General features: G+C 37.8%; 1 protein-coding gene across 3 annotated transcripts in view; it reads right to left on the bottom strand.

Moving 5' to 3' along the window:
- The window catches only part of scaf11.L (SR-related CTD-associated factor 11 L homeolog), a 40,064-nt gene extending 17,232 nt beyond the window's left edge, over positions 1-22,832 (bottom strand). For 2 of the 3 annotated variants that reach the window (XM_018252517.2, XM_018252519.2), the window contains exons 1-8: positions 21,896-22,319; positions 18,514-18,589; positions 17,246-17,400; positions 16,457-16,534; positions 13,472-13,575; positions 12,640-12,701; positions 10,604-10,641; positions 9,633-9,733 (exon numbers count right to left, since the gene is read on the bottom strand). In XM_018252517.2, coding sequence (XP_018108006.1) covers positions 9,633-9,733; positions 10,604-10,641; positions 12,640-12,701; positions 13,472-13,575; positions 16,457-16,534; positions 17,246-17,400; positions 18,514-18,574 — 599 coding nt within the window. In that variant the 5' untranslated portion in view covers positions 18,575-18,589; positions 21,896-22,319. Of the gene's footprint in view, positions 1-9,632; positions 9,734-10,603; positions 10,642-12,639; positions 12,702-13,471; positions 13,576-16,456; positions 16,535-17,245; positions 17,401-18,513; positions 18,590-21,895; positions 22,320-22,673 lie in introns of those variants that run through there. The other variant, XM_018252518.2, reaches the window with a different exon arrangement.
- Positions 22,833-27,548: the final 4,716 nt, after the last annotated feature.

Below are 27,548 nucleotides of genomic sequence, written 5' to 3'. Positions count from 1 at the left end.
ATTGAATTTTCACTATAGTTCACCTTTAATTATGTTTTACTAGCCCTCTCTCAGCAATGTCTCTATAAGCAGCCTTAGGGCGGAGTCTGTTATTTTGAAATAGTTAGCTCTAATAGATTGCTGGGCAAAAGCAATACACACCAATGTACCGGATGGTTCAAAATCTGACTCGGACTTCTGCACGAATATATTATATTTAGAAACCTTGTTATTACCATGGGATTAATCTCATAGATTTATTTTTGCAATAGATCCCCTTTAACTGTCATTTTACAAGGTTTTGATTCAAGGGCATCAGACAAATGATCCTGAAATGTTCAAAGCAGTTTAAAGTATGCATCTTTCTTAATGAATCTGAAAGGGGAAAGGCTACAAAAATCTGCATCAAATTTAAGGCCTGTGATATCTTCCAAACTGCTTGAGGATCTCCTCACAACCGAAAAGAACTTTAAACGTAAAGTCTTCAATTAGCATCAAGGGGATCTTGATGTTGGCTTGTTAGCGCCTGAAAAACAGATTTAAAATCCACTGTAGTAACGGAGACTTTAAAGAAAAACTGATCTTTCTTATGTTAAAGCTGTGGTTATATTAAAAACTTACCATCTGTAATTTCTAACCGTCACTTCACCCAAACAGTCTATTTTTCCTCTCTTAGTACTCTATTACAAATACTATCAATTTGTAAAGTAAAAAAAATGAATTTAAATCAAATGAATTTATGGGACAGTTTTAGCATACAATGTAAAAATCATTTGGGAGAATTGGGAGTTCTTTATATACAATTTATGTAAGATCTGTGAGACTTTAAACACATTACTAGAAGGTTTTTATCTGCAATAAGGGAACCTTTTTATTATTATGTATAGAAGGTTTTCTAAGGTGCAATTCTTATAGGAGATGTTCAAACCGCTAATCTAAAGAAATTCTACCAAAGACACACCACAGAAACATTATAGTGCCTAAAAATGAATTCACTTCCTTGGACGCTTTAATGTTTTATTGTCATAGAACATGGAATAACAGTTTATTTTGGCAATAATCAGAATTAAAGCTTGTCAAAGCAAAAACAGATCTCTGCAACGCATTTTAAATTACAATGAAAAAACCCTCACAAAATAAACGATTCCATACATATACAACTTCAAGTCAGTATTTAGTAGATGCATCAGACCAAAATATGAAGTAAAAATATGAAAATTGTATTTATATAAGCATCTCTTGCCTAACACAATTCATGTCACTGGGACACTTATAGTCATAGGCTTGAGTGTTGACAAACATGGGTCAGTATTTAAAGACCAAACAACCAATCACAAAAAAGGGGAGGGGAAACATACAAATTGTGTTTACAATTTTTAAAGAGATCACATACCCTATTATAAGTAATACACATATCAAGGGCACATTATGATACACGACTAGAGATAATACAAAATTACAAAAGATGAAAAGCATCTGAATGCATGATAAAATGAGGCAATCAATGTACTGCCTTGTCTTGTAAACCTTTCTTTTAATGTTTGAAATAAAGTTTTCAAACATTACAAGAAAGGTTTACAAGACAAGGCAGCACATCAACTGCAATACAAAAAATGTTGTATATTTGATTACATGCACCAAATGTGGCTTAGAATACGTTGGACAAACTTCAAGATGCCTAACGGAAAGAAACAGAGAACACACCTGACATTCGGAATAAAAAAACCTGCAAATGTATCTAAAGATTTTTTTTTCCTGCAGTACAGGGAACTTGGACTACTTCCAAATACAAGGGATTGAGTGTGTCATAACTCCATATAGAGGTGGAGATATGCTACAGAAAATACTTAAACGTGAAGTGTTCTGGATATTCACCCTTGATACTAGACTAACCAAAGGCATGAACTCAGAGTTCAACGTATCTTGCTATTACCACTAGATCTGCATTTTGGTGCATGTATTTTTGTATTCAAATTTAGGTATTTACATCTTTGCCTTTATATTCTGTATCAATATCTATTCTATTTTCCGGACTTGTTTTGTCTCCTCATATATTATATACTACATTTTCCTTTTTTGAAAAAAGGATAAGTCCTTATAATGGGCTCCTGTTATGAATGGTGCATGTATCATTAAAAATTAATGTTATCAAGGCTACAGGACCTTATGGCATACACCCCCGGGTTCTAAGAGAGCTTAGTTCAGTTTTAGACCAGCCCCTATTTATGATTTTCTCAGATTCACTTTCATCTGGTATAGTGCCTATGCAGAACGCGCCGTTTATAACAGGGGGTCCCGGCCGGCGAATTTAACACAATACGTCTGAATTTGACGCCGCCGTGTTCAAATTGAACGCCGGCGCGCCCGATTTGGATGCCGGCGGCCAGAATTGGATGCAAACCCCTCCCCACGCGGCCTTTCACACAAAATGTAGATTATAATGCATTATGTACCCCTACTGAATTTATAAAGATATTAGAAGTCACCTCGGAGTTATGTTACCTGTATAAAAGCACTCGGCTTTCGGCCTCGTGCTTTTATATGGTCACATAACTCCTCAGTGACATAATATCTTTATAAATTACAGTAGGTGGTACATTATCCACTATATATTTTATATCCATATATATTTTCATATATGCATTCTGGGATATTACTTAACAACATATGGACACATACCCATTCTCATACACTTCTCTATATATTTTTCTATTTATATATATATTTTTCTATTGATACATTTATTCAATATAATGGTCAACTTTATTAAGTTTTGTATAAACTCTCAAAAATTTGCGTCATTGATTTTATCATGCATTTAGATGCTTTTCATCTTTTGTATTTTTTTTATTTTCTATATTTGTGTATCTTAAAGGAGAATTAAACCTGTGGGCAAAAAACCCAGTACCCCCTCCCTCCAGGCTAACTACCCCACCCGGGAAATGCCCCGTACTCCATACTTACAGCTCGTCGCAGATTCTTCCAGCGAAGTTCCATGCATCCATCTTCCGCTTCCTTGGTAAACTGACCAGGAGATAGTCAATTTCCGTGTAATTCCACACATGTGCAGTTGTCGCAAACCAGCAAACTGCTCCAACTGCGCATGCGCAGAAATACCGATCTCCCAGTCAGCTTTCCAAGGATGTGGAAGATGGATGCGTGGAACTTAGACGGAAGAATCTGCGACGAGGGGTAAGTATGGGGCATTTCCCCGGTGGGGTAGTTAGCCTGGGGGGAGGAGGGAGGGGGGTACCACAGGTTGAATTCTCCTTGATATGTGTATTACCTATAATAGGGTACGTGATCCCTAAAAATTGTAAACACAATTTGTATGTTTTCCCTCCCCTTTTTTGTGATTGGTTGTTTGGCCTTTAAAATATGACTAAGTGTCCCAGTGATACGAAAACGTGTTAGGCGAGAGATGCTTATATAAAGAACATTTTCATATTTTTACTTCATATTTTGGTCTGATGCATCTGCTAAATACTGACTTGAAGTTGCATATGTATGGAATCGGTTATTTTTTGGTCTGATCTATGCGTGACCTATAAGTGCCTCGCGCCAACATTTTTATTCATCTATTCACGGATTGTCCGCTACCTTGAGATACATTGAGATGAGGGCCTGGGGCAGGAGCACCTGGGCCACCTATGTAATTTGGTGAGTTACTTAATTGGTGAGGCTTTTATGCTTAAATATGTATTTGGCTTGCAACTACAGTTTTAAGCCATTCTTATGTAGCTTTGATTGCAAGTCTGGGGTTACTGTCTAGCTAGAAGATAAAACTTTTACCAAGGATCGTGTTTTTTGCAGCCTGCTTCATATTTTCTTCCATGATTTCACAGTATTACTTTTTATTCTATATACAACCCATTTGGACTCAGACCATAGAGCCTTGTTCTGGCTGATTTATCCAACATGTATTCAGACAACTGTACGCAGGAGGTCATGTGAGTAAGTTATTAATGGCATTTTATTTGCAACAGGAACAACTAAGGCTTTTAATTTGTTCAGAGATGTCATAGGCCTCTTGGTGGCCTCCTTTACTTGCACTCGCCTTTGGTGGATTACCTGTTCTTAAAAGCTTTACAACTGTGCCATATGCTTTCAATTTCTTAAAGGGGAACTCCACAAAAACATAATTTGAGCTTTTTGAAAAGTAAACAATTTCAAGCAACTTAGAAATCATGAAAAGTCTGCATATTTTTAGTTTTATTACAAATGGTTTGGAACAGTTCCCTAAGCCTAGTCCCTGCTGTTCGGATTACTTTGCTGAGCTGGTTGACTACTGTTACTTTGTATCAGCAGCCATCTGTCCTCAGCCTGCATCCTCCAAACCCCAAAATTCCATGCACATGTGATTTTAATAAGGAACGGAACATCACAGTGCAATGCATTGTGGGTTATGTAGTTCCTGCATGCTGTCGGTAAGCTGTGGAGTAGTGGTTACAATTTGTAACAGTGTTTTAGTCCCTCCTTCCCTGCCAGGATTTCAAACGATGCAGAAAGAGAAGAACTGTCAGACAGCTGGATTTCAGCATAGAAAATGGCATTTATTCATACCTTTTGAAGAAACAGGTATCTGTAATTAGTATATTAGGGGTTTCTGTGTTATGTGGGCCTCTATCAAATTTTAGTTTGGCCTGAGTGCCCCTTTAATTTCACTGTATCCCAACTAGGGTTGCCACCTGGCCGGTATTCTACCAGCCTGGCTGGTAAAACACCTGCCAGAGCCGGTATTACAAATTTACCGGCAATGTAGCTGCTGGTAATTTGTAATACCATTTACAAAATCCCATGCCCACCAATGTAAACTTACATTTTCTTCGGCCAGTGGCCCCGCCCATTTTGTGATGCTACCACGTGGCCCTGCCCCGTCTCCTTTTGCATCACGCACCGCCCCTTTATTTTCCGGCCCCACCGCTGGCCGGTGATTTTTTTTTTTTTTTTTTTTTTTTTTTTTTTAAAGGTGGCAACCCTAATCTCAACGGATATTTTGTGATTTAGAAATGTTCTTTTATCTATCCTCTGACATGTGCTTTTCATCGCCTTTCATGGCATTGCTTGGAGCGTACTTTTGGCAGCTAAGCAACAATACCGACAAAGTTGGTGTTTTCATGATACTTGCCCCTTGACCACACACCAGTAATTATGCAACTTTGAAAAAGAATTGGCTGCATCTGTCACAGTGGTATATGATATATTAAAATAAAGGGGTAGAGTTATGCAGTCAATCTTGTGTTTTTTTTATTGCAATTTTTTATCACTTAAGAGTTCTGTTTTCACACTATTTGAGTTTTTTTTTGGTCCGTACCATAAAACAAAATTAAATCCACTCAGTCAATGGTTTCTAGTTTTATAATAATAAAACAAAAAACAGGGGTTATAGATTTTACAGATTTTTTGTTATAAAGGCCATGAGATCTTTTTTATTTAAAGCACTATATAATGGAGGAGTCTGTAGCCCACACTGTGATTCCCATTATTCCATTAGATTGTGTGACGGCTCAAAAAAAAAGCTTGTACAAACTAAAGTGCTGTGTGTGCAAAGTGCTTTATAGCAGATAACAGTTAGGCCCTTGAATCTTTGGACAGAGACAACTTTTTTCTAATTTTGGTTCTGTACATTACCACAATGAATTTTAAATGAAAACTCAGATGCAGTTGAACTGCAGACTTGCAGCTTTAATTTAGTGGGTTGAACAAAAAGATTGCATAAAAATGTGAGGAACTAAATCTTTTTTTTAACACAATCACTTCATTCACTGTGTCATTTCCCAAGTCACCCGAAGCTGCATTCCGGCGATTCGTATTATAGCCGCAGGGAAGGCAGTAAGGGGAGATTAGCTGCCCGCAGAAGGAGATTTGTCGCTGGGCAACTAATCTAGTCTGCACCACCCTTACTGATGTGCGGTACGATCTAAAACCTGCATAACGTTTTCTTTTCTCACCTGGACTCTGTCCTTACTATGCCCCACTTCGGTCTCTGGCAGCCTGAAATTATAGACGTGCGCGTGCTCTACCTCGCCTCCTTTGTGATGTCAGAGATGGGCGGGTCAGGCAGACGTTTTTTACACCCGCACAACACTATTGGGCTTCTACCTGGTGTATGAGCCACTAAGCAACATAGAGAAGTAAACCTAAATTAACCTTTCCAGATTTTTAGGTTATTAAAAAACCTGTTAAAAAACCTGTTTTAGCAAGTACACCAATTCTGAGGCCACTGCATACAAAGAACTTAATGCATAAACATGCAGTTAAATACTTATTTGAAAATCTGAGAGGGCTAAAAAGCTCTGCTGTGCTATCTATGAGTGGTAAAAAAAATTTGACCACAGCCACTTAGTGAACACACCCCTAAATTTCATGTCCATTTTACAAGATTTACATGTAACATGTGTTACTACAGCTTTGCTATTGAAGTGTTACTACAGCTTTGCTATTGAAGTGTTACTACAGCTTTGCTATTGAAGTGTTACTACAGCTTTGCTATTGAAGGTGAATTGTCCTTTAAGCTGCCAGTGTAAATTCTCCCAAGAAACCTGTTTATCTTAAATTGTTACGATTGTATATTAAATAGTTAAATAGCAGGTACTAAGCATTCTGGGCTCACTGTCAAAAAGCCTCTTATTTCATTAAAGGGGTGGTTCACCTTTAAGTTAACTTTTAGTTTGTTATAGAATTGCTAAATCTAAGCAACTATTCAGTTTATTTTTGTTTGTTTTTTTATAGTTTTTGAATTATTTCCTACTTCTTACTCTTTCCAGTTTTAAAGTGCAGGTCACTGACCCCATCTAAACAATAAATGCTCTTTGAGGCTATAAATGTATTTTTATTGCTACTATTTATGTCTCATTTTTCTATTAATATTTCAGTCTCTTATTCAAAAAGGTGGTTGCTAGGGTAATTTGGACCCCAGCAACCACATGGCTAAAACTGCAAAGATGCTGAATATAAAGCTAAATAACTCCAAATTAAAAAGTTAATTTAAAGGTGAAAAACTGCTTTAAGTTTTTAAACTTTTTTCTGGCGTCCGTGCAGGAGACAGAGAAACTCGGGACATTTCAGTAAGAAACCAGGACTGCGGGCTGAGCTGTCAAAATTGGGACTGTCCTGCGAAAATCGGGATAGTTGGGATGTATGCTTATTCTGAAACAATTAACCCATCAATACCAAGGTAGTTTTGTGCCCACGGTTTCTAAATAGCATATGCAGCTGCATAGAAAATAGAGAACATTGCTTAGAACAATGCCAAGATGTGCAATGATCAGAGAGGGCACCCAACTTTTACAGGAAAGTGTATCAACACTAGCATTTACGGATAAGTTTAGAAAGGTTACAATAAATGCCAATCTTATTCTCTCAACAAACACATGAAAACAATTTAAGACTTAATTTAGGATTAAGGAGTTGGATTTTACAATATTTACATACAGTAGATTTTAGGAATAAAAGCAATGATACATATAGCAAAAAGTTTAAATAGTGATCACAACAGCAGCATATTTGGCCTACAGTTTTAACTGGCAAATGTGAGTTTGTTGAGTGAAGACTAGTAGAATAAAATCTTACTATTTTCATATAACTAAATTTTCTTTCCTTAAATGCTTTATGTATTCTCATTACTTTTTTAGAATCTTCTCTTAAAGGGCGCCTCCTGGTGCGGGTAGCCTGGCGCTGGCGGGGGGGCATTTAAAAAAAAAAATGCAGGCTCTATTAGCCCACACCTTTGGTTGGGGATAACATTTTTACTCAACAGGTGCCCTTTAAATATTCTAGTGTTAGTTCTACAACATTACACCTGAAAGGGCGTGCGCAGTTGAACTTACGTCCGGGATCAGCTTTAACTGCGCATGCTCCTGTAAGCTGCGTACAAAGTGACAGAGGAACCACGAAGGGAGAATATGGCATCTGCGAACTCTGTAGGGAAACTCTGCATGTTTATGGCAGGTTCACACATTGGGTAACTTATATTATAGAATGGCTAATTCTAAGCAACTTTTTAATTGGCCTTCATGTTTTCTTTTTTATATTATTTCCTTCTTCCGACTCTTTCCAGCTTTCAAATGGTGTCCACCATCTAAAGAAATAAATGCTCTTTAAGGCTACAAATGTTTTTTGTATTGCTACTTTGTATGCCTTATTTTTCTATTCAGGCCTCTTCCATTAATATTCCAGTCAAATAAGTGCTACATCCTACAAAAGCCCTTGTGTAGTTCTAACCTTAAATTTAATATAAAGCAAAAGCTTTTTAATCATTCATTTTTTTTTAACCAACGGTTATTTCTACACCAAACATATTTCTTTAAAGTCTTATTTTTACTGTATTGTGTGTCCCAGTGGCTATGACTACATGCACAGTTTATCTGTTTATACCACTTCCCATAAAACCCACTGTGTCGGACCGAAGCGAGATAACTACTGGCACATCAGAACGCCCAACAAAATGTTTAAGCTTTTAAATAAAACAGTATGTTTCTGAAATGTTACAGAATTTCTGGAGAACATGGTACCGGTTTGTATAGCTTAAATATGGCTTGTATACAGTGATATTAATATTCATGAAATATAAACAATTCATAAAAATAACGTTTGTTAAAACATTTATTTACATTTATTTAATTATAATGTAACTTTTTCACCAGAATACAAATTTGATCAAAGTTGCTAATATAGTACTACTTTTTATATAAATATTTTAAATCACTCATTTACAAGAATCAGGGTAATGCAGAGAGGGAAGGACACAAAGAGTGCCAGAAACAGCAGCCACGATAGAATTATCCTAAAAGCTTGTTAAAAACATGGTACTTAAAGGAGAAGGAAAGCTACCGAAGTTTATTGCCAATAGATTAGCCACAATAGTGCAAGCTAGAACACTGTATTTATTCTACAGAATACTTTACCATACCTGAGTAAACAGCTCTAGAAGCTCTCTGTTTGTTTAGGATAGCAGCTGCCATATTAGCTTGTTGCAACATCACTTCCTGCCTGTGTCTCTCCCTGTTCACTCATAGCAAGATTACAGTAGGGTGGGGAGGGGGAGTGGAGCAAACCGAGCATGCTCAAGCCCAAACCCTGGAGGTTTAAAATGAAAACAGGAAGTCTGATACAGAAACCCATGTGTACACAATAGAAGGAAAGAAATGTATTTCTTTTGACAGAGGACTCGAAGATTAATTTTAGACTTTTCTTCTCCTTTAAACATGGCCAAACTGGCCCTGTGTACCATTGTTCCAAGTACTAGACAACATTAAAATCAATTAGCAACCCCGGTCTCTTCTCTAGTGTGTGAAAATGCTGTAATATTAATAAACATTGTGGAAATGCCAGTTGTTTTTTCTGAATATATTTATCCCACCTCTATTGAGAGACAAACCAAATGTCTTTATACTATGTGTGGAGATTGTTATAGGTATGTTTATTTTTTGTTAATTTTCTCTGTCCAGAGCTGTCTATATAAGAGTTTGCAATATATTATTTCATAACTACTAGCACACATTTTTCAGTATGCTCCCTGATCTTATATTTGGGGCTACAGTCACTGATCCGGGACACTTTTGTATTTTGTGACGGCAGAAGAAAATTAGAATAGAGAATAACTTTTAGGGACTACAAAATGCAAAGCCATATTCATTTCAAACAGTACTTACCCACTACTAACATGGTTAGGTGTACCAGAAGGGTTAGCAGGAGAATATATGTCTGGATTGCCAACAGAGCAACAAGCACTGGACCAGCTTAATCTTTTGATCTAAAAGGAAACACGAGTCACTCATTTTGCAGTGTTCACAGGCCATTGTATTAAAAAACATTTTACATATTACTTCATTATATTCTTTTAATTAAAGAGGAAGCATAACTCCCTTCTCAACAGGAGCTTAATAATCCAAAATAAGGCAAGCAATATTTCACTTCAGGACAAGATTATAATAAACGGATGATATTGAGCAGCTTGGGGCCATAAAAATCTCTTGGGGGACCACATTCAGCCCAGAGCCCTCCAGTTCACCATCCAAAGTGTACAGCAACCACAGCGAAAAACCACTATAGGCAAATATCATCACCTTAAACTAAACAAATTATTTTTATTGCTAAGCATGTCTAATTATTACTGAGCAGATTTGTGTTACTAAATATATTGAGGTTTCATAATGCATCTTAAAGGAGAAGGAAACCCTTTTGCAAAAAAACCCATACCCACCACCCCAGGTAGACCGCCCTCCCTCCTGACCCCAGGCTAACCTGCCCCCCCCGGGGAAATTCCTCATACTCCATAATTACCCCTCAGTGCAGATTCTTCCAGCGGAGTTCCACGCATCCATCTTCCGCATCCTCTGTAAGTTGACTGGGAGATCGGTATTTCTGCGCATGCGCAGTTGGAGCAGTTTGCTGGTTTGCGACAACTGCACATGTGCGGAATTACACGGTAACTGGCGATCTCCCAGTCAGTCAATTTACTTACTTAAGTAAGGTAAGTGAATGACAAGGCTATAGTGATTTTTTAACGCAGCGACAAAACTCCCCATATGTGTGATTGATCAAATAATTGCCTGAAGGCAGCCAATAAATCATCCATATAACTCTTTTTAAACATGGATCAGTATTAAAAGTTAACATTTACCTTCAATTTCAGGTCAGTTTTCTCTTTACTGATGCACCCTAATTGTTGAAAAAAAAAAAAAAAGCTACTGTAAGTTAATGTCTTATAGAAGTCTACAGATTTTTGCATTATACTTAATCTTTTTACTTCTTCCACCTTATAAAAGAAATATACTGATTCTGCCGTCTTTAGTGCAAGACACAAATCTTAATATTTATATTAACATTTAATTGTACTACAGTACTAAACTTGAATATGCATGTATTTTTAAAACTAGAGCTGTGTCCTGTTTCAGAGATATATATGATATTGTACCAAGAATTAGGTAAAACTGCTCCGAGTATATAAGGGAATACAAAGAGTTAAAGGGATCCAGTCATGATTTTTATGGTGTAGTTTTTATTCCTAAATTACACAGTTTACACTGCAAACAATTCACTCTACCATTTAAAATGTCATTCCTAACCAAAGTAGTGTATTTTTTTTTTTTTATTTTTTATTTTTTTTAAGTAATATTGGTGTGTAGGCAGCCATCTCAGGTCACTTTGCCTGGGCATGTGCTTTCAGAAAGAGCCAGTGCTGCACTGTGGAACTGCTTTCTGCTTTTTTTTCTCCTACTTGATGTAACTGAAGTAGTCGCAGTGGGACATGGATTTTTACTATGGAGTGCTTTTCTTATATCTACCAAGGAGTTATCTGGTTACCTTCCCATTGATCGGCTGCTGGGGGGTTTGAAGGGAGGCAACCTCTCCACAACTTGCAGTACAGCAGTAAAGACTGAAGGTTATCAGAGCACAAGTCACATGACTGGGGGCACCTGGGAAACTGACAAAATGTCTAGCCCCATGTCATATTTCAAAATGTAACGTTAAAAAAAAAAAAAAAAAAAATACACAGTGTGCGCTTTTGAAAAATAGATTTTTGTGCAAAACAAAACTATTAACTAGTGCTTTTTGAAAAATAACTTTTTCCCATGACCCAGGAACAATGGTAGTGCTTCCACCCCTCATCATGTACCCTTTGTGTTACCAGGTGCTACACTGGGGGACCCACTCCTGCCATACGGGTCATACAGGTACATCGAAAAATTCCAGTGGCACACTGAATGCTGAAAAAGTGTAAAATGTATTCACCCCAAACACATACAGAAAAAAGGTTTTTTTTTTCTGTATGTGTTTGGGGTGAATACATTTTACACTTTTTCAGCATTCAGTGTGCCACTGGAATTTTACTATGTTCCCATGACCCAGGAGGCATATAAGAGGAGAGAATTGTTGGGAAGTCAAAATGCTCAGTTAGTACCGTGAGAAGATAGTGGGGCTCATTTATTAACATTGGGCAAATTTGCCCATGGGCTGTTACCTATAGCAACCAATCAGTGATTAGCTTTATAAAGCCAGCTGCAAGAAGAACAATGAATGCAGCAATCTGATTGGTTGCTATAAGCAACAGCCCATGGGCAAATTTGCCCAGTGTTGATAAATGAGCCCCATATAATTTCCATTTTTGTTGTGAAACCACCTTTGACCATGTCATCCTATATTTTTGCATACACTATCTACAACTAGGGATGCAGCAAATGCACTTTTTAGGATTCAGCCAAATCCTTTGTGAAAGATTCGCCGAATACAAAACTGGATCAGAACCTTAATTTGCAAATGTAAATTAGGGAAATAGGGAGAGAAAAAAAACAAAGAACTGCACAAGTAACGTGGCTAAAAAATGTTTTGTTTGTGACAGGCCCTTGGATTCAGCCAAATCCTGCTGAAAACGTCTTGACCGAATGCTAGATTCAGTGCATCCCTATCTACAACATCAGCTGTCCTTTATCTTCAACCACTCGGCTTCTCTATGATTTATATAGAGTAGTTCATATTAAAATACTTTTTAAATAATATAGACAGGAGAACTATAAGATAAATTGCAATTATGTTTTGCACATTGCAGGTTTAGAATTTCAACTGCTGTCTGGTTGCTAGTATTTAGTTAATCAAAAGTTAAGAATATTTTTGTAAGAGTTGTGAACCTGGGTACAAAAAAAACCCCAATAAACTTACGCTTTTTCTCACAAGTGCTGTCCTTACAATTATGCAGTGGAATTTCTTTGGCTGCATCAGTTCTGAGTAAACAAAGCAGGGAGCATTTTAAATAATTATCTTAAAACGGCTTTTATTATAGAGAATAGTTAGCCTCATGTGTACTGAGAAAATGTTTAAAAAAAAAAAAAAAAAAAATCTATGTAGGCAAAACATAAGATGCAAAAAAAATAAATAAAATTGTCTTTCATAAAACAAATATAACCATTATAACTTTCAGAAATATTCCTGTATATTTTAAATCCTGCTGCAAAAATACAAATTCCATGCAAAATGTATGGGAAAACCAGCATGTAAATAAACATGCTGAACATGTGATCTCCAAGAAACGGGATTCTTCGTACTGAGGAGATATTTGCTACAACAAAAAGCTTCCCACATTTCCATGTAGCGCGACTAATTTAAATAACACAAAGATCATGGTGACAAAACCAGTCTATTGCCAGGTGTGATATTAACTGTAACATTTGATTATAGATGGAGCATTTGTGAATGTTCACATTTACTTTTTATAAAATCAGCTTGCTTAATAAATTCATCATAGGTAAACCTCTGTTTTTAAGTTAAGGTGTACTAGGAAAAACTATATCCCTGAAAACACTGCACTTGCCCATAATCAATATGTTAAAGGCATTTGTGCATGAAGCTTAAAAAAATCCCTTATACAAAACAGGGATTGTCTGTACATATATTGCAATAATATCTCTATCTATCTAAAGGGGGCCCTTTATTGCAAAAATTGAAATTGCGAACACAGCAGAATGTAGCTGAAACAGGTTATGAAGTTTTGTACCTGAAATATATTTTGCCATTTGCATTACCAATAGAACAGCACGGTTTCCTGTCACAGCAGTATCTTTCTATGGATTTTGTAGTTATCCTCATCTTGACCGGGATCTGGAATTTAAAGATGTGGAGACAATATTTAGAAATAAATTGAAATGTGATTTATGACCATTCAGAATTAACACCACAGCAGTACAATAGATGTTTTATCACAGGGAAGAAAAAACATTCAATGACCAATATAATCTGCTGTATTTGACTACATTTTCCAACTAGAGTGGTGTTTTGAAAGTCTGTGAATGTTTTTGGTAACTTAATGGAGTTGTTCCCCTTTAAATTAACTAAGTATGATGTAGAGTGATATTGTGGTACAATTTGCAACTGGTTTTCATTTACTATTACTTGTTTTTGAGGTTATTTAGCTTTTTATTCAGCAGCTCTCCAGTTTCAGCAATCTGGTTGCTAGGGTCTAAATTACAAATACATTACGAATTAAGAGACAAATACGAATAGGATTGGGTCTGTATAGAAAGATAAAAAAAAAATATAATTTGTAGCCTTACAGGGCCAGTGACCCCCATTTCAAAGTATTCACAACAATAGGAAATGCAAGTTGTAACTAACAGGAAAGAAGAAAAAAGGCAGGTCCTTTACCTCGTAGAAACCTAGCATGGTGTGTGCGAGTACAGTGCTGCAGAAGTACCAGAGGGTGGACTATAGTACTTAAAATGGCAGGTTTTTTCTTTATGGGAATATTCAGTGGCAGACACTACTAGTCAGTGATGATATTCATGAAAATGCTTTATAAAATATGTTTTAAGATGGTGGCTGCACTACTTGATCAAAATAATCAGCACCACTCAAAGGTCAGCCTTAAGGGTGCCATAGACGCAAAGATTATATCGTATTAAACAAATTTTCGTGCAATATTCGTTGCGTGTATGGTGAAAAAAGTGCCGACCGTTATCGGCAGAAGACTTGGATATCGGTCGGCTCGTCGATCGGGCTGGACGGAAAATTTTGATTGGGTGCCTTTGAAGGGACCCAAACATCGCCCATTGTTAGTGCTGAATCATCAGATACAGGTAGAATTCTATTGTTTCTACCTGTATATCTACCTGTATATCTGACGATTCAGCTCTACACGTGTGTATTGAAACGAACGATCTTTCTTGGAAAGATCTTTTCCAAGAAAGATCGTAATTGTTACGTCTATGGCCACCTTTAGTGAGAAAAACACATGAAACATCCCCAGATGCTGCTTTCCTGCCATCCAGAACTCAGAGCTGTGCTGATCATTTTGAAGCAGCACAGCTGCTAGCCGTTCTTAAAGATTTGTGCAGGCAGTACTTATCGTGAGTGGAGTGGAAGAGGGAGAATTGCACTGAAAAGAAAAGTATATTGAATATAGGTTTCTTTTTGAGTGAAGAACTGAAAATGGCCTTTATAGATCTGAATGTTTTATTTATCAAAGTTTTTTATGAACACAAGAGACCTTAATGCACAGGAATAAAACAAGTCTGCATTTCCATTGTATACATGAAAACTGCCTCACTTCTAGGAAAGAGGAAATTAGTTTTCCTTGTGGTTTAATACTTCTACCCTCGAAGAACATACAAATTTCACCTTGTTACAAGGAATAAGGCAATCAGAGCGAGCAGGCAGGAGCCATGTTGTGGACACTGTTATTAAGATACATTGTGTATCGCCCCAAAATCTTATACACCAGAATGGGGAACCCAGTGCCCTACATAATTAGGTGTGAGAAGCGCAGTGACATGTAGGAAGTGCTGAATGTAAAGTGAAAGTAATTGGATGCCCCGCCTCTATGCCTCAGACATAGGGGCGGGGCAGATATTTGATTGACAGCTCAGATATTAAAACACCATTTTTGAATGAAAAAAAAAATGTTGTGTTTCATGTTTAAATTTGCTATGGACTTTAATTATGCAGCTTTTTATGGGTAGAAGACAGGTCCACTTTAAAGAAACAGGCAAATTAATTTGTGTGAAAGTTCAGGATGACAAAATCATTTGATCATTATTTCCTACATTGACAATTTAATGTAGTTAAAACAAAGTGAACGATTTTCAAAGGAGCATGAAGGAAGAGTTTATTTAAAATAAGAAAGGAGACTCCTAGATGCATACAATATTTTATGGATTTCTAAATTGTCTAGTATAGATCAGTTTTAGCAGAGAGGACAGATCAAAGTGTTTCAGTTTAATTTTAGCATACAAAGGTTAAGATGGGCATACAGGATAAGATACTCCTGTTTGGTCCCAAAGCCAAAGATTAGATCATAATGGGGCAGAATTGGCAGGTTTTATCAGTCTGTGTATGGCCAGCGTTACACTTCAGTTTGTTGCTAAGAAGTATCTTGTTCCACAGAGTTCCTGTGATAAAAACCAGAAGGCTACCCAATCTTCAATCCTAGGATGGGAAAGGCACTGAAACAAATGTTGAGGTGGCACCTTTAAATTATAACAAAGTTATGGACAATCTGTAGCCCTTCATATGTTGGATTGGAATTGTAGTAAACACCGAATTACGGAATTTTTTAAAAATTTCCTTTTTCTCTGTAATAATAAAACAATACCTTGCACTTGATCCAAACTAAGATATAATGAATCCTTACTGGAAAACCAGCCTATTTGGTTTAATGTTTACATGATTTTCTAGAAGACAAGGTATGGAGATCCAAATTACGAAAAGATCTGTTGTCCAGAAAACCCCAGGTCCCAAGCATTCTGGACAACAGGTTCCATACCTGTATTCAAATTTCACGCTTGTGGCCCTAAGGCCAATTTGGTTTAAAAAAAAAAAAAAAAAATTCTACATCAAAGGTTCTTTTTGGACAATACTACATTGACTATAGAATGTGTTATATATACTGGCATCCGCTTTATAAGCATGGTATAAGGGTGTAAAGAGTGACTTTAATCAAAGTCTGAAAACCTCAGATGACAGGAAGATGAAATTAAAAACATACCTTAGTACATCCAACAACTTTATCTATTTTCATAACAGCTTGAAATGGTTTGCGGTCAACAGGGCATGAAGTGGAAGTCTGGAAAAAAAAATTAATTTTTCCTCTGTAGTCACAAAGCTTTGTAACTAAAGCATTATGTTATAATAATTGCAGTTCTATTCTTTAGTCAAAGAAGCAAATAATGACCATACAGGTGAAGATCAGTTAAAGAAACTCTCATAAAATATCAGGTCATTCATAGTAATTCCCAGAGATATTTGTATTTTTAGATTGTGAATACCAAGCCTTCAGCTCAACTGAGCCAGCAACTATGGGTTAAAAATTACTGGAAGTGTAAAGAAAGTGCATGGACAGTTAGGGTAGCTGAAACTCTGACCATCAAAGAGCACCACTGAGCATATAAAGCCTGCTATCAGCTGTTTTATGGCCAAAAATTCATTTTTATGGGTTTAGATGCCAACTTGCCCACAAGCTCCTTCCTCCCTCTTATTAACATGCCACCAGTACATCGTCAATGCTCTAGGTAACCTAAAAACAGTTAAGAGTTAAGCATATCATGCACAACTGTATATTATATGGCTAGCTAGATTTCAGCACTATTGCCAGACTGTGTTTTTATGTATTGGCACCTTTGAAAGTAGTTTCCCTAAACACGGATATGTCTATGCAGAGAAGAAAAGAAAATATAAAAGGTACTAAATTTCCCTTGGATAACCTAAATATTGGAAGTGTGTGTGTTGTCTGTAGTTTGACAAAGAAGATGCAATGGAAATGCAGTTGCATACTTACTTCAGACCACTTTAAGATACAGGTGAAACAGAATGCATGGTAGCAGTTTTCAGGAAATGCAACATCTTTTCTCATAAAATTCAAACATATTGGACACTGCTCTTTTGTGAAACATGCTACAAGACTAGACCAGGTGGAATCTTCTCTTGCATCATCTGTGGAACAAGAGGCCAGTAATATTTATAGTGAATACCCTCATAATTCATATACTGTAAATTCTGGTAGACCAATTATTGTTGCATTTCTCCATTTCCTTTTGTTATAGACTATACAGTACCATACCCATGGAGATGCTGCATTCATTAAAATCCTTTTGAAATTTTACACAAAGGGCTTTGAAAGCCAGGCAAATACACTCAATGGCAACCCCGAGGATAGTGGATAAGACCAGTATGCAAATAATGTTAAGCAACACTGATTATAGGGCTTGTGTCGAATATACTTTTTGTAGAAAACCTGAAATGTTCACAGCACTGAACTATAATATCTGTTATATTTTGTACTAGTCTTATGGTTTTACCAACATGTAACACGGGACCTGGGGATTTCCAGTTAAGGGGTATACGAGAGCAGGCAATATGGATATCCATATTTTAGGAGGGTTATTTATCAAAGGTCGAGTTGTGTTTTTCCAGGGTAGTTTAAGTAAAAACTAAAATTTTTAGGATAGAAAAACATTTTTTAAGATTCATTATGCCCCGAAGCTGCAAAAAGCTCCCGCTAAAACCTTTTGGAGGTCATGTAGAAATCAATGGCAGAGGTTCCTTGAACCATTTGAAAATTCAAGAAATTAAAAAAAAAAAAAAAAAAAGCATATTTCATGATGAAAACATTGGCAAGAAATATATTTAGGATAAGCCCTATTTGTTAAACGCATTGCAAACAAGAGGGTATATGCCTCTTTAATACTTCGCCCCATTATATGCTACTACAGGTATGGGACCTGTTATACAAAATGTTCGGGACCTGGGATTTTTCAGATAATGGATATTTTTGTAATTTGGACCTTCATACCTTAAGTATACTAAACAATCATGTAAACATTAAATAAACTCAATAGGTCTGCTTTGCCTCCAATAACGATTAACTATATCTTTGTAGCAATTACAAGGTACTGTTTTATTACCACAGAGAAAATGGAAATAATTTGTATTCAAATTTGAATTATTTGAATAAGGGAGATTGCCATCCTATAATTCGAAGCTTCTGGATAACAGGTTTCCAGATAACAGATACCACATCTGGACAAGCATTATTTCAAAACTTACCATCATCATCATCTTTATGCTGCTTGTCACTCCCAGCCAACATAAATCTGTTGTTCTTCATGTTGCTCAAAATTATCTAAAAATAAAATTGTAACTGGTAAGTAAAAGCATTTTTCTTAGATGGGTAATATTAATATTAACAGCTGGGTGAAAAAAGTTTATATTTTTACATTTAACAAATAATGCAAGAACATGGTTATGACTATAAATTTAGTATTGACCCTCCCCAAGAGAGTTTGTTAAAACAGGGATCTTGAATAAACAAAGCCATCCCTTCCACATCTGTACCTCTTTGCCATGTTTGAAGATAAGGAGGTCATTTTATAAAGAGCTTATCTGCAGACTTGTAATTTCAAATACACATTTAAAATATGCAATCAATCTTCATACTTCCAACTGTATTTAATGTATTTTGGGTGTCACTACATTCTGCTCTCACTTTGAAATGTATTTAGAATCCTAAAACCTTGTTTTTAAATATTTATCTATATCCAAAATGAATTTGGCTTGAGTGAAACAAAATACAGCAGAAGGGACAACCGCATAAGAAGTACAATAAATAATTGGGGGGGGGGGCAGAGATCTAGCAAACTGAAAATGAAAAAATGAACACAAGATAACCTAGCAGGCAGGGCCGCCATCAGAAACCGGTAAAAGTTATTTATATGGTGCCCCCCTTGCACATGCAAGTGTGCAATGCTAACATTTTTGATAAACGTTCAGCTTGCGGGTTAGATAGGGTGTGCTGGGACAAAACCTTGAACTTGTCTGATGTGTTTTTTAGGGGGTTTTTTTTGGGGGGGGGGGGTTGTTTTTAAACCACAGCTACTATGATACAAACTCACCAATGATTTTACTGAAAAAGAGAGGTGTAACTTAGGCACGGAGCACGGAATAGCACGCCATAGGAGAGCGACCCGCCGATATACTGCAAGGGACCCTAAAGCCACGAGCGCTCTGGCAGCAGGATTTCCGATTGTGGATAGGCGTGGAGAGAAAGCCTCTCTAGGACGATATGCTATACATGCTATTATTGCGGAATGCCATGTGAGTGCAATTTTAATGTTACATTTTTAAATATATTAAAGGCAATATTACACTATTTCGCTGCCGCATCTACTTCACAGTTCTAAAGGATACGCGCTGGGACAACAAAGATTTTTTACGCCTATTTGAACCATATGTTTGTGAGTATCCACCTATAAGGCCCACGAGGCAAGAAGCAACCCCTCTTCCCTAAAAGGCTATATATAATTGTGGTGGTGGATAAGAAGGGGTTACACATAGCACGGTGAAGCTACAATAAAACCTGTGCACAGAAATAAGGGGGTCATTTGCAAAACGTTATTGCCCTATATTTGTTTGTTTTGCCCGGTGCCTGTGGCGCTGGCTTCTTTTTTAGGTATTATTTTGTGGACTTGAGGGATACAAGTGAGAGCCGGCAGGGGATTGTGAACACAACCAAACCTAGGAATATAATTTGGACTGATATAGAAGGAACAGGCCATGCAAATGCTGGAGGCCCAGGAACTATTGGGACCCCATGGAACTGATAACTAACTGCAATATATGATCAAGAAAATATCTTGTTCTAGGGGCCCAATAATCTTGCTGTGGGGCCCAATAACTAATCATTTCACTTGAGTGGATTTTCATTAAGGCTTCATTAAACGTTTCTATTACATTCAAAAAATATAGTTATTAAAATACTGACACTATGGCTGTTTCTTGGAGGAGGCATTCCGATTTCTATCCAAGATTTGGTTTAGGTGGCTGCCTGTCTCACTGCTTGCCTCCCTCATAAATAACAGCTTGTGCAAAGTGAGGCAGGCAGGGAGACAAAAAGCATGAGGAACAGGTGAAAAGGTGACGTCATATCTTGGCTCTTGTTTAAATACAGAGACACGCTAAAGGAATAAGCTGTGGCTAAGAATCCAGTCTACTTCAAACCTTGATATGAAAGTCACTTGAGTTTTTTGGATATGTTATGTAAATTGTGTAAGTTTAGGGCCAATATCTAGTCAGAGAAAGAGTAAATAGTAAAAATTAACAACGTGCTAATAAGGAAGACTTTTATTTGAGGGCGAGTGGAGTTTACCTTCACGGTGGGGGGGTTAGTGGAATTTGCCTTAAGTTTATACCCTGTCACGCTGCACTGTTCTGCCACTGCTTGATATGTAAGTTACATAAGTTCCTTTCAAATTAACGAGCTTTTGCATAAATTCCGTAAACTGAGCAAGTCTGGAGGGCAGACGATCTTGCTGTGGGGCCCAATAACTAGACACTCCATTGCTCAAAATCTCATATTCAATAAATAGATCTCAATATAAACAGCTGACATTACTCTATAAGCAGTTCATACAAACCGTTAATAAAATGGTTAATTAATGTGATAATAAGACAATTATCTCGTTGAGGTGCAGTGGAATTTCCCTTAAAGGGACAGTTCAGTGTAACAATAAAAACTGGCTAAATAGGTGGTGCAAAATAAAAAAAAGTTTCTAATATAGTAAGCCAAAAGTGTAATGCATAAAGGTTGGAGTGAACAGATGTCTAAGGGTCAAGGCACACGCTCAGATTTGGGGAGATTAGTCGCCCGGCAACAAATCTCCTTTTCTTTCAGGGTGACTAATCTCCCGGCAGCGGATCGCTTAGTTATCCGAAGTCGCCAACGTTTCCTCCAACTTCGGAAAATTAATTGCTCCGAGTGCCATCCTACCGGCGAATAGCTGGCTAGTGGCAGTTCGGGGAGATTAGTCTTCCCAAAGAAGAGGAGATTTGTCACCAGGCGACTAATCTCCCCGAATCTGAGCGTGTGCCCTGACCCTAACATAATAGTCAGTATCCAACATCTTGCTTTTCAGCTCTCTAACTCTGAGCTAGTCAGCGACTTGAAGGGGGGCCACTAGGGACAGAACTGTTCAGTGAGTTTACAATTGATTGATTTCTGCGGAAACCAAGAGAGCAGCAAAGCAGGAAGTAGTGTTTTGTGGTTACACATCCAGTCACTCCAGCCTTTATACATTCCATTTATGAGAAACATTTTTTATTTTGCACAGCCTATTTACCCAGTTTTTATACTGAACACTTCCTTTAAGTGATTTCATTCATTGATGTGCTCGCTTAAGCACCTGAGTAAAACTGTAGACAAGCACAGATTCACACTACAGTCTGTGTGCAATTGTCGGCAGAAAGTCTCGAGCGTGGCTACATACAAAGTATCCCCAAAGCGGCAGCACAACAAATGGAGGCCGAAAGTAAACAGAGTACTAGCTAACAGGCTCTCACAATCACACAGGAACTCCGCCTTCTCACACACACACAGCGTCTCAATGATCTCACGCACGCAAACATACGACTATGGACCATTCCGGAACGGTACCTGTCCGGCTAAGGCCTCCTTCTCTCTGTACGCGTGTAGCCGCTCTTCAGTACCTGCAGGGCTTCGGACTGGGCTAAACCACCACGTCTTCCTCAGCGAGGCCACATGTCAGACCCTGAAGCGATAAAGCAAAAACAAATACAGTTGCACCGCTCTGTGGTTCCGAACGACTCGGCTCACAGCACAAAAACACTCGCCGCCATCTTAGCTATCTACTCAAGGAGGGACTGTTTAGGGGAACCAATAAGCTGCAGCCTTCGAGGAAAGCGTAATGACAGGCCGCTCTAGGCAGAGGGAAGGGTAATGTGCGCGGGACTTGTGATGTTACACGAGCCGTTATAGGTTGGAACTTGTAGTTGCGAGACTACAGGTACAGGCGCTGGACAGGGTCAAACTAAAGCGTTTCTTTAGCCTCTTGCATTTGTTACTGCTGTCTTAATCACATGGCGTCACTTGAGGGGATGGCTATTACTTGTATTTCTTTTTTGTGCACTTTCTGCAGTGTTATTTGCCCATAGGGTTGCCACCTGTTTGGTTTTTGACCCAAACAGTTCTGGTTTTCTAAGGCCTGCTCTGGTGTCAAGTTTCTGTTTGGTTTTCAGCCTTGTGAAACTCGAACAGTAAAATAAATGAATTATCAAGTGATATTCCTTTCTTATTACAGAAACAAAACAAAAAAAAGCAAATCAATCAAAAATAAGAAATTGTTTTTCTGAATGATCATTGCTGTATTTTACAGCGTTCTGGATAAAGGATTTCTGTATAATAGATCCCATACCTGTAATTAAAGGATTGAGTTTACTCCTCAAGCAGAATATAGATAAGAGATTAAGGATTGCCTCCAGCGTGGTTTTGAAATGGACATCGAAACCTTCTGTCCGGTTTACAACATGGATGGAAATCCAACCAGTTGCGTCTAAATGGTGCAATAACCTGGCCCTGCCACCTACCTCATTGTGCCTGCCTCTTATGTCATCACTGCTCCACCCCCAATGCTATCTGCCCCACCCCCTTTGTTCAGGTTTAGCTGCCGGCAAAGGTGGCAACCCTATATGCCCAGTTAGCAGTCAAAAATATATATCCCAACACCAATTCTGAGGTTACAATTGGTATAAATAATTTCTATCCGCTTGATCCCCTGTATCATAAGAAAATTACAGCGGTTTAAGATCCGCTCACCGTTGGTGGTAATTGGCCCGGGTGCACCTGCCCCGAGCCCTGCGTTTATTACACAGTCTTTCCCACGTTCCTTCCAACAGTTGTTTACATTCATAGATAAGTATGCATAAGGATCAGCTTACCCTCTCCACGGGGTGACCCGGGTGCTGCCGCCCCGAGTCTGTCGCTAAGGGAGACGTTTTCAACTAGTCACATCCAAGTCGTTGCGGCGCACTCCAAAGTCAAAGGATCGCTCATAGGTTGTTGGTTAAAAATTTATCCTTTATTGGTTACATCAGTTTAAAAAGAAGAAATGCTAACACATGGTCTGACGCGTTTCGTAACTATGTACTTAATCAGAGACCCTATATGCCCAGAATGCTCTATCCACTGCATACGTAGCATTTACATGAGAAGGGGGCTTAATTGAAAGGTAAATACCCAGATGCTGCAACCATTGCTCAGAAGTCTTCCACTGGGTGCCGAAAATGAGAAGAGGCAAATATGGGATGAGCATGAGGCCTTCTTGCTGTAGAAAGTTAGAAAGTAACACCCAAAAACACTGATTTATGGAGCAAGTGTAAGCTTCACTCTGGTGAGAGAATGAAATAAAAGGAAATAGTACACAAAATCCTTGTCACTTCCTTAGGAATCCCATCCTGAGAATACAATGAATGGTAGGACTGGCATGTGAGAATTGTACTGTGAGTTTAGGACAGGAGAGGCCATTTAAAAGCCCCTGCCCTCACACAGTGCCACAGGAGAAGGAAACGCGTGAGCAACCACATATAAAACAGTTGGACAGCATGCTTATGCACAGCACTGGGAAGACAGAAGCTAAGAAGAGTTTGTGCTTGCCATACACTCGAATCTGGATTAGACTGAGGTCAAGGAAAGCATTAAGTGGGGCAGGTCTTAAAGGAACAGTTCAGTGTGAAAATAAAAACTGTGTAAATAGATAGCCTGTGCAAAATAAAAAAATGTTTCTAATATAGTTAGTTATCCAAAAATGTAATGTATAAAGGCTGGAGTGACTGGATGTCTAACATAATAGCCAGAACACTACTTCCTGCTTTTCAGCTGTATACCTCTGAGCTAGTCAGCAACTTGAAGGGGGACCACATGGTACATATCTGTTCAGTGAGTTTGCAATTGATCATCAGCATTCAGCTCAGATTCAAAAGCAACAGATATGACCCATGTGGCCCCCCTCAAGTCTCTGATTGGTTACTGCCTGGTAACCAGGGTAACCAGTCAGTGTAAACCAAAAGAGCTGAAAAGCAGGAAGTAGTGTTCTGGCTATTATGTTAGACATCCAGTCACTCCAGCCTTTATACATTACATTTTTGGCTAACTAACTATATTGGAAACATTTTTTATTTTGCACAGCCTATCTCTTTACTCAGTTTTTATTTTTACACTGAACAATTCCTTTAAGGGGAAGGAAGTAGATACGCTGGGCCACACGTATTAAAGGAGGGGGGTAACAAGTGCTGTACCTTGCTTGCACCCATCACTCTGCATCTCAAACATGTACAACCCTGCACATATGGGGAGTTGGACAGACTGGCTCAAAGAGCCTGGGAAGCTGAACCAAAGACAAAGGGGCAAATTTACTAAAGGGCAAGGCTCCGCCACACTTCACACCACTTCGGCAGGTGTAAATTCGTTACCATTATGCTAATTAACAAAAATGCAAAGTTGCGTCTCTGTAGCCGAATGCTGGCGAAGTTTCACTAGTGTTAATTCGTCAGTGTGAGCATTTCATAGTGAACTTTCGCTAGCGTTCATTTGTGACTAGCGAAACTTCTTTAGTACTCTTACGCTTAGGGGCCCATTTACTTAGCTCGAGTGAAGGAATAGAATAAAAAAAACTTTGAATTTCGAAGTATTTTTTTGGCTACTTCGGCCATCGAATTGGCTACTTCGACTACGACTTCGAATCGAACTAAAAATCGTTCGACCATTCGGTAGTCGAAGTACTGTCTCTTTAAAAAAAACTTCGACCCCCTAATTTGCCACCTAAAACCTACCGAGGCGCCATGTTAGCCTATGGGGAAGGTCCCCATAGGCTTTCTATAAATTTTTAGGTTGAAGAAAAATCGTTCGTTCGATGGATTAAAATCGAACTATTTGCAGTAAATCCTTCGACTTTGATATTCGAAGGATTTACATTCGGCAGTCGAATATCGAGGGTTAATTAACCCTCGATATTCGACCCTATGTAAATCTGCCCCCTAGATGTATTTATTAGAGATTTTGGAGCAAATGCTTGAAGTGGCCACTTTTTATTACAAATGTCAAAGGAAGTAAATTAAAAAAAACCAAAATAGATCCTCTAATGCCCTAGACATGAGCCCATACCTAAAACAAATGTGGCATGCCCCCCTCAATTAATAGTTAGAACTTTTAAAGGCAATCCCGCTTTAAAATATGAATAAACTCCAGCGTTTTTTAGAACTTTTATGACTTTTCGGCATACAGGATATGAAGTCACTGACATAAAATTGAGGAGGATGTAGCTTCATCTTATCAGTTCGGCAGGTCTAAGGTGGTGAAGGAAACTCTGGCAAAGCGGAAATTTGCACTTTAGTGAATATGCGGAGTAATGATCATTCACCTGGCGATAGGTCGCGAAACGATTTCTGGCAAATTTTTGCTAGTGACGCCCACTTCGCCCTTTAGTGTATTTGCCCCAAAGTATTTTTCTAGGGTAAAGGTTCTTATGCAAATACATCAGCCCAGTATTTTTTTTCAAGAGTATTTTGGCCATGCCATGTTATACCTTAATCACACTCCTAATTCTGACCAACACCCATCTGTATATGAGGTTGTTTATTATCAGTGTACTTAGCTGTTACAGTGACCCACAGAAGGTAATCAAAGTGGTCCCCTTAAAACTTTGTGAGTTTGGGTTGAATAACCAACACCCATCAGTACTGAATATGAGGTTGTTTATTATTGGTTTTAGACCTTTTCAGTTTAGGCGCTTAAAATGTACTTGGCTATTTCAGTGATCCAGTGAAGACAATGTGTTCCCTTAAAACGATTGTGAGTTTACAGGTCTGGGATGCATTCCCTGAATAAGATTTATGACAATAAAAATACACAAAAAGGAAATTCAAGCTGCATTGTCCATCCATAGCCTTTTACAGAATTTCACTCACACCAGTCATTTTAAGATAAACCCCAAAGGTTCAGACAGTGATTTCATTAAACTGTGACTTTTTGCAGAGTTTAAAGACACTCTTCATCAGAACATGGTTTGCATATGGTTATTTCAAAAGGGCATCAACAGCCTTTAGGTCAGATTATTGCCTCTGAGGACTGATAAATAGTGTATTTTTGTCTGTCATTATGTTATGTAGCCTTTCATGCAACAAAAACTGGTAGCCAGCGCTTCATTCAATCCACATAACCTTCTGTGTCCTAATAGCCATCCCCTTTTCACAAAAGGTGTATTTCACCACTGAGCTAGAAGACATTATTATTTTCATTGGCCACATACTAAGAAGAAAATATGCCAGTGCTGCCCTTTCCCCAGGTCTTACCACATGCAAACTTCTGTTCCACAGGGATCAAAATAGGGGTAGGCATCTGCCTAAGGCACTATTGGGGGAATGCGGTGCAAGATTATTGAATGGGACCCTCGACTTTCATTCCTTTAGTCCACTCTGGACATACAGTCTGGGATATTTAATACTATCTAGTTACCGTAATTTATTAATGGTTTGAATAACCACCTCAATGACTTCAATATGTTTACAGTATACAGTATAGAAATGATGCAGATATTAATGTTGTTTAATTTCAAACATACCACTAGAGTGCACTATTGAATTGCTCCGAATAATATGAGCCACAGCTATAAAGACGTAAAAGTTGGTGTAAAACATGTCAAGTTGTCAGTATAAAAAAACTTTTTGGGCTTATTTATCAAATGATGAAAATAGAGTTCCCTACAGTCTTAATTACCGTACTTGTATAGGATTTTTAGGGACATATTCAACAATGTTTGAAACATATTTTCACCCTTTGATAAATAAGCCCATAATGAAAAAAAATCATTATATGTGAGCAAAATGTTGTGGATTTTCCCTCTGGGAACTTTAGTGAACGCTTTGATAAGTAAGCTTTATAGCAATTAGTTGTGCACGTGTGTGAATAAAAATATAAAAATAGCCTCTTGGAAAACCCTGTAAGCTAAACTCACCACAATAACATTGTAGTATTAGTTACATCAAAACACTTTCTAAATATAATCAGTTAAAATATATATCACTTTTAAAATAATCAATTGCACAATTGACTTATGGATGAAGCTAGTTCCATTTATATATACAAGTATATGGAGGCTGTGGCTTCAGTCTTATTATTTACCATTTTACGTTTAATTTCATTATCTCTATATCACATTCACAAGGAGAATGTGTGTACATCTTTTTTTTTTTAAAGGTAAGTTTTATTTCTTTTTAAAACACACAGCAATCATACA

The sequence above is a fragment of the Xenopus laevis genome, chromosome 3L (genome assembly GCF_017654675.1).
Source record: "Xenopus laevis strain J_2021 chromosome 3L, Xenopus_laevis_v10.1, whole genome shotgun sequence".
In the NCBI taxonomy this organism is placed as follows: Eukaryota; Metazoa; Chordata; class Amphibia; order Anura; family Pipidae; genus Xenopus; species Xenopus laevis.
The sequence above is the reverse complement of the archived record's forward strand: the minus strand, read 5'-3'. Positions and strand labels throughout refer to the sequence as shown.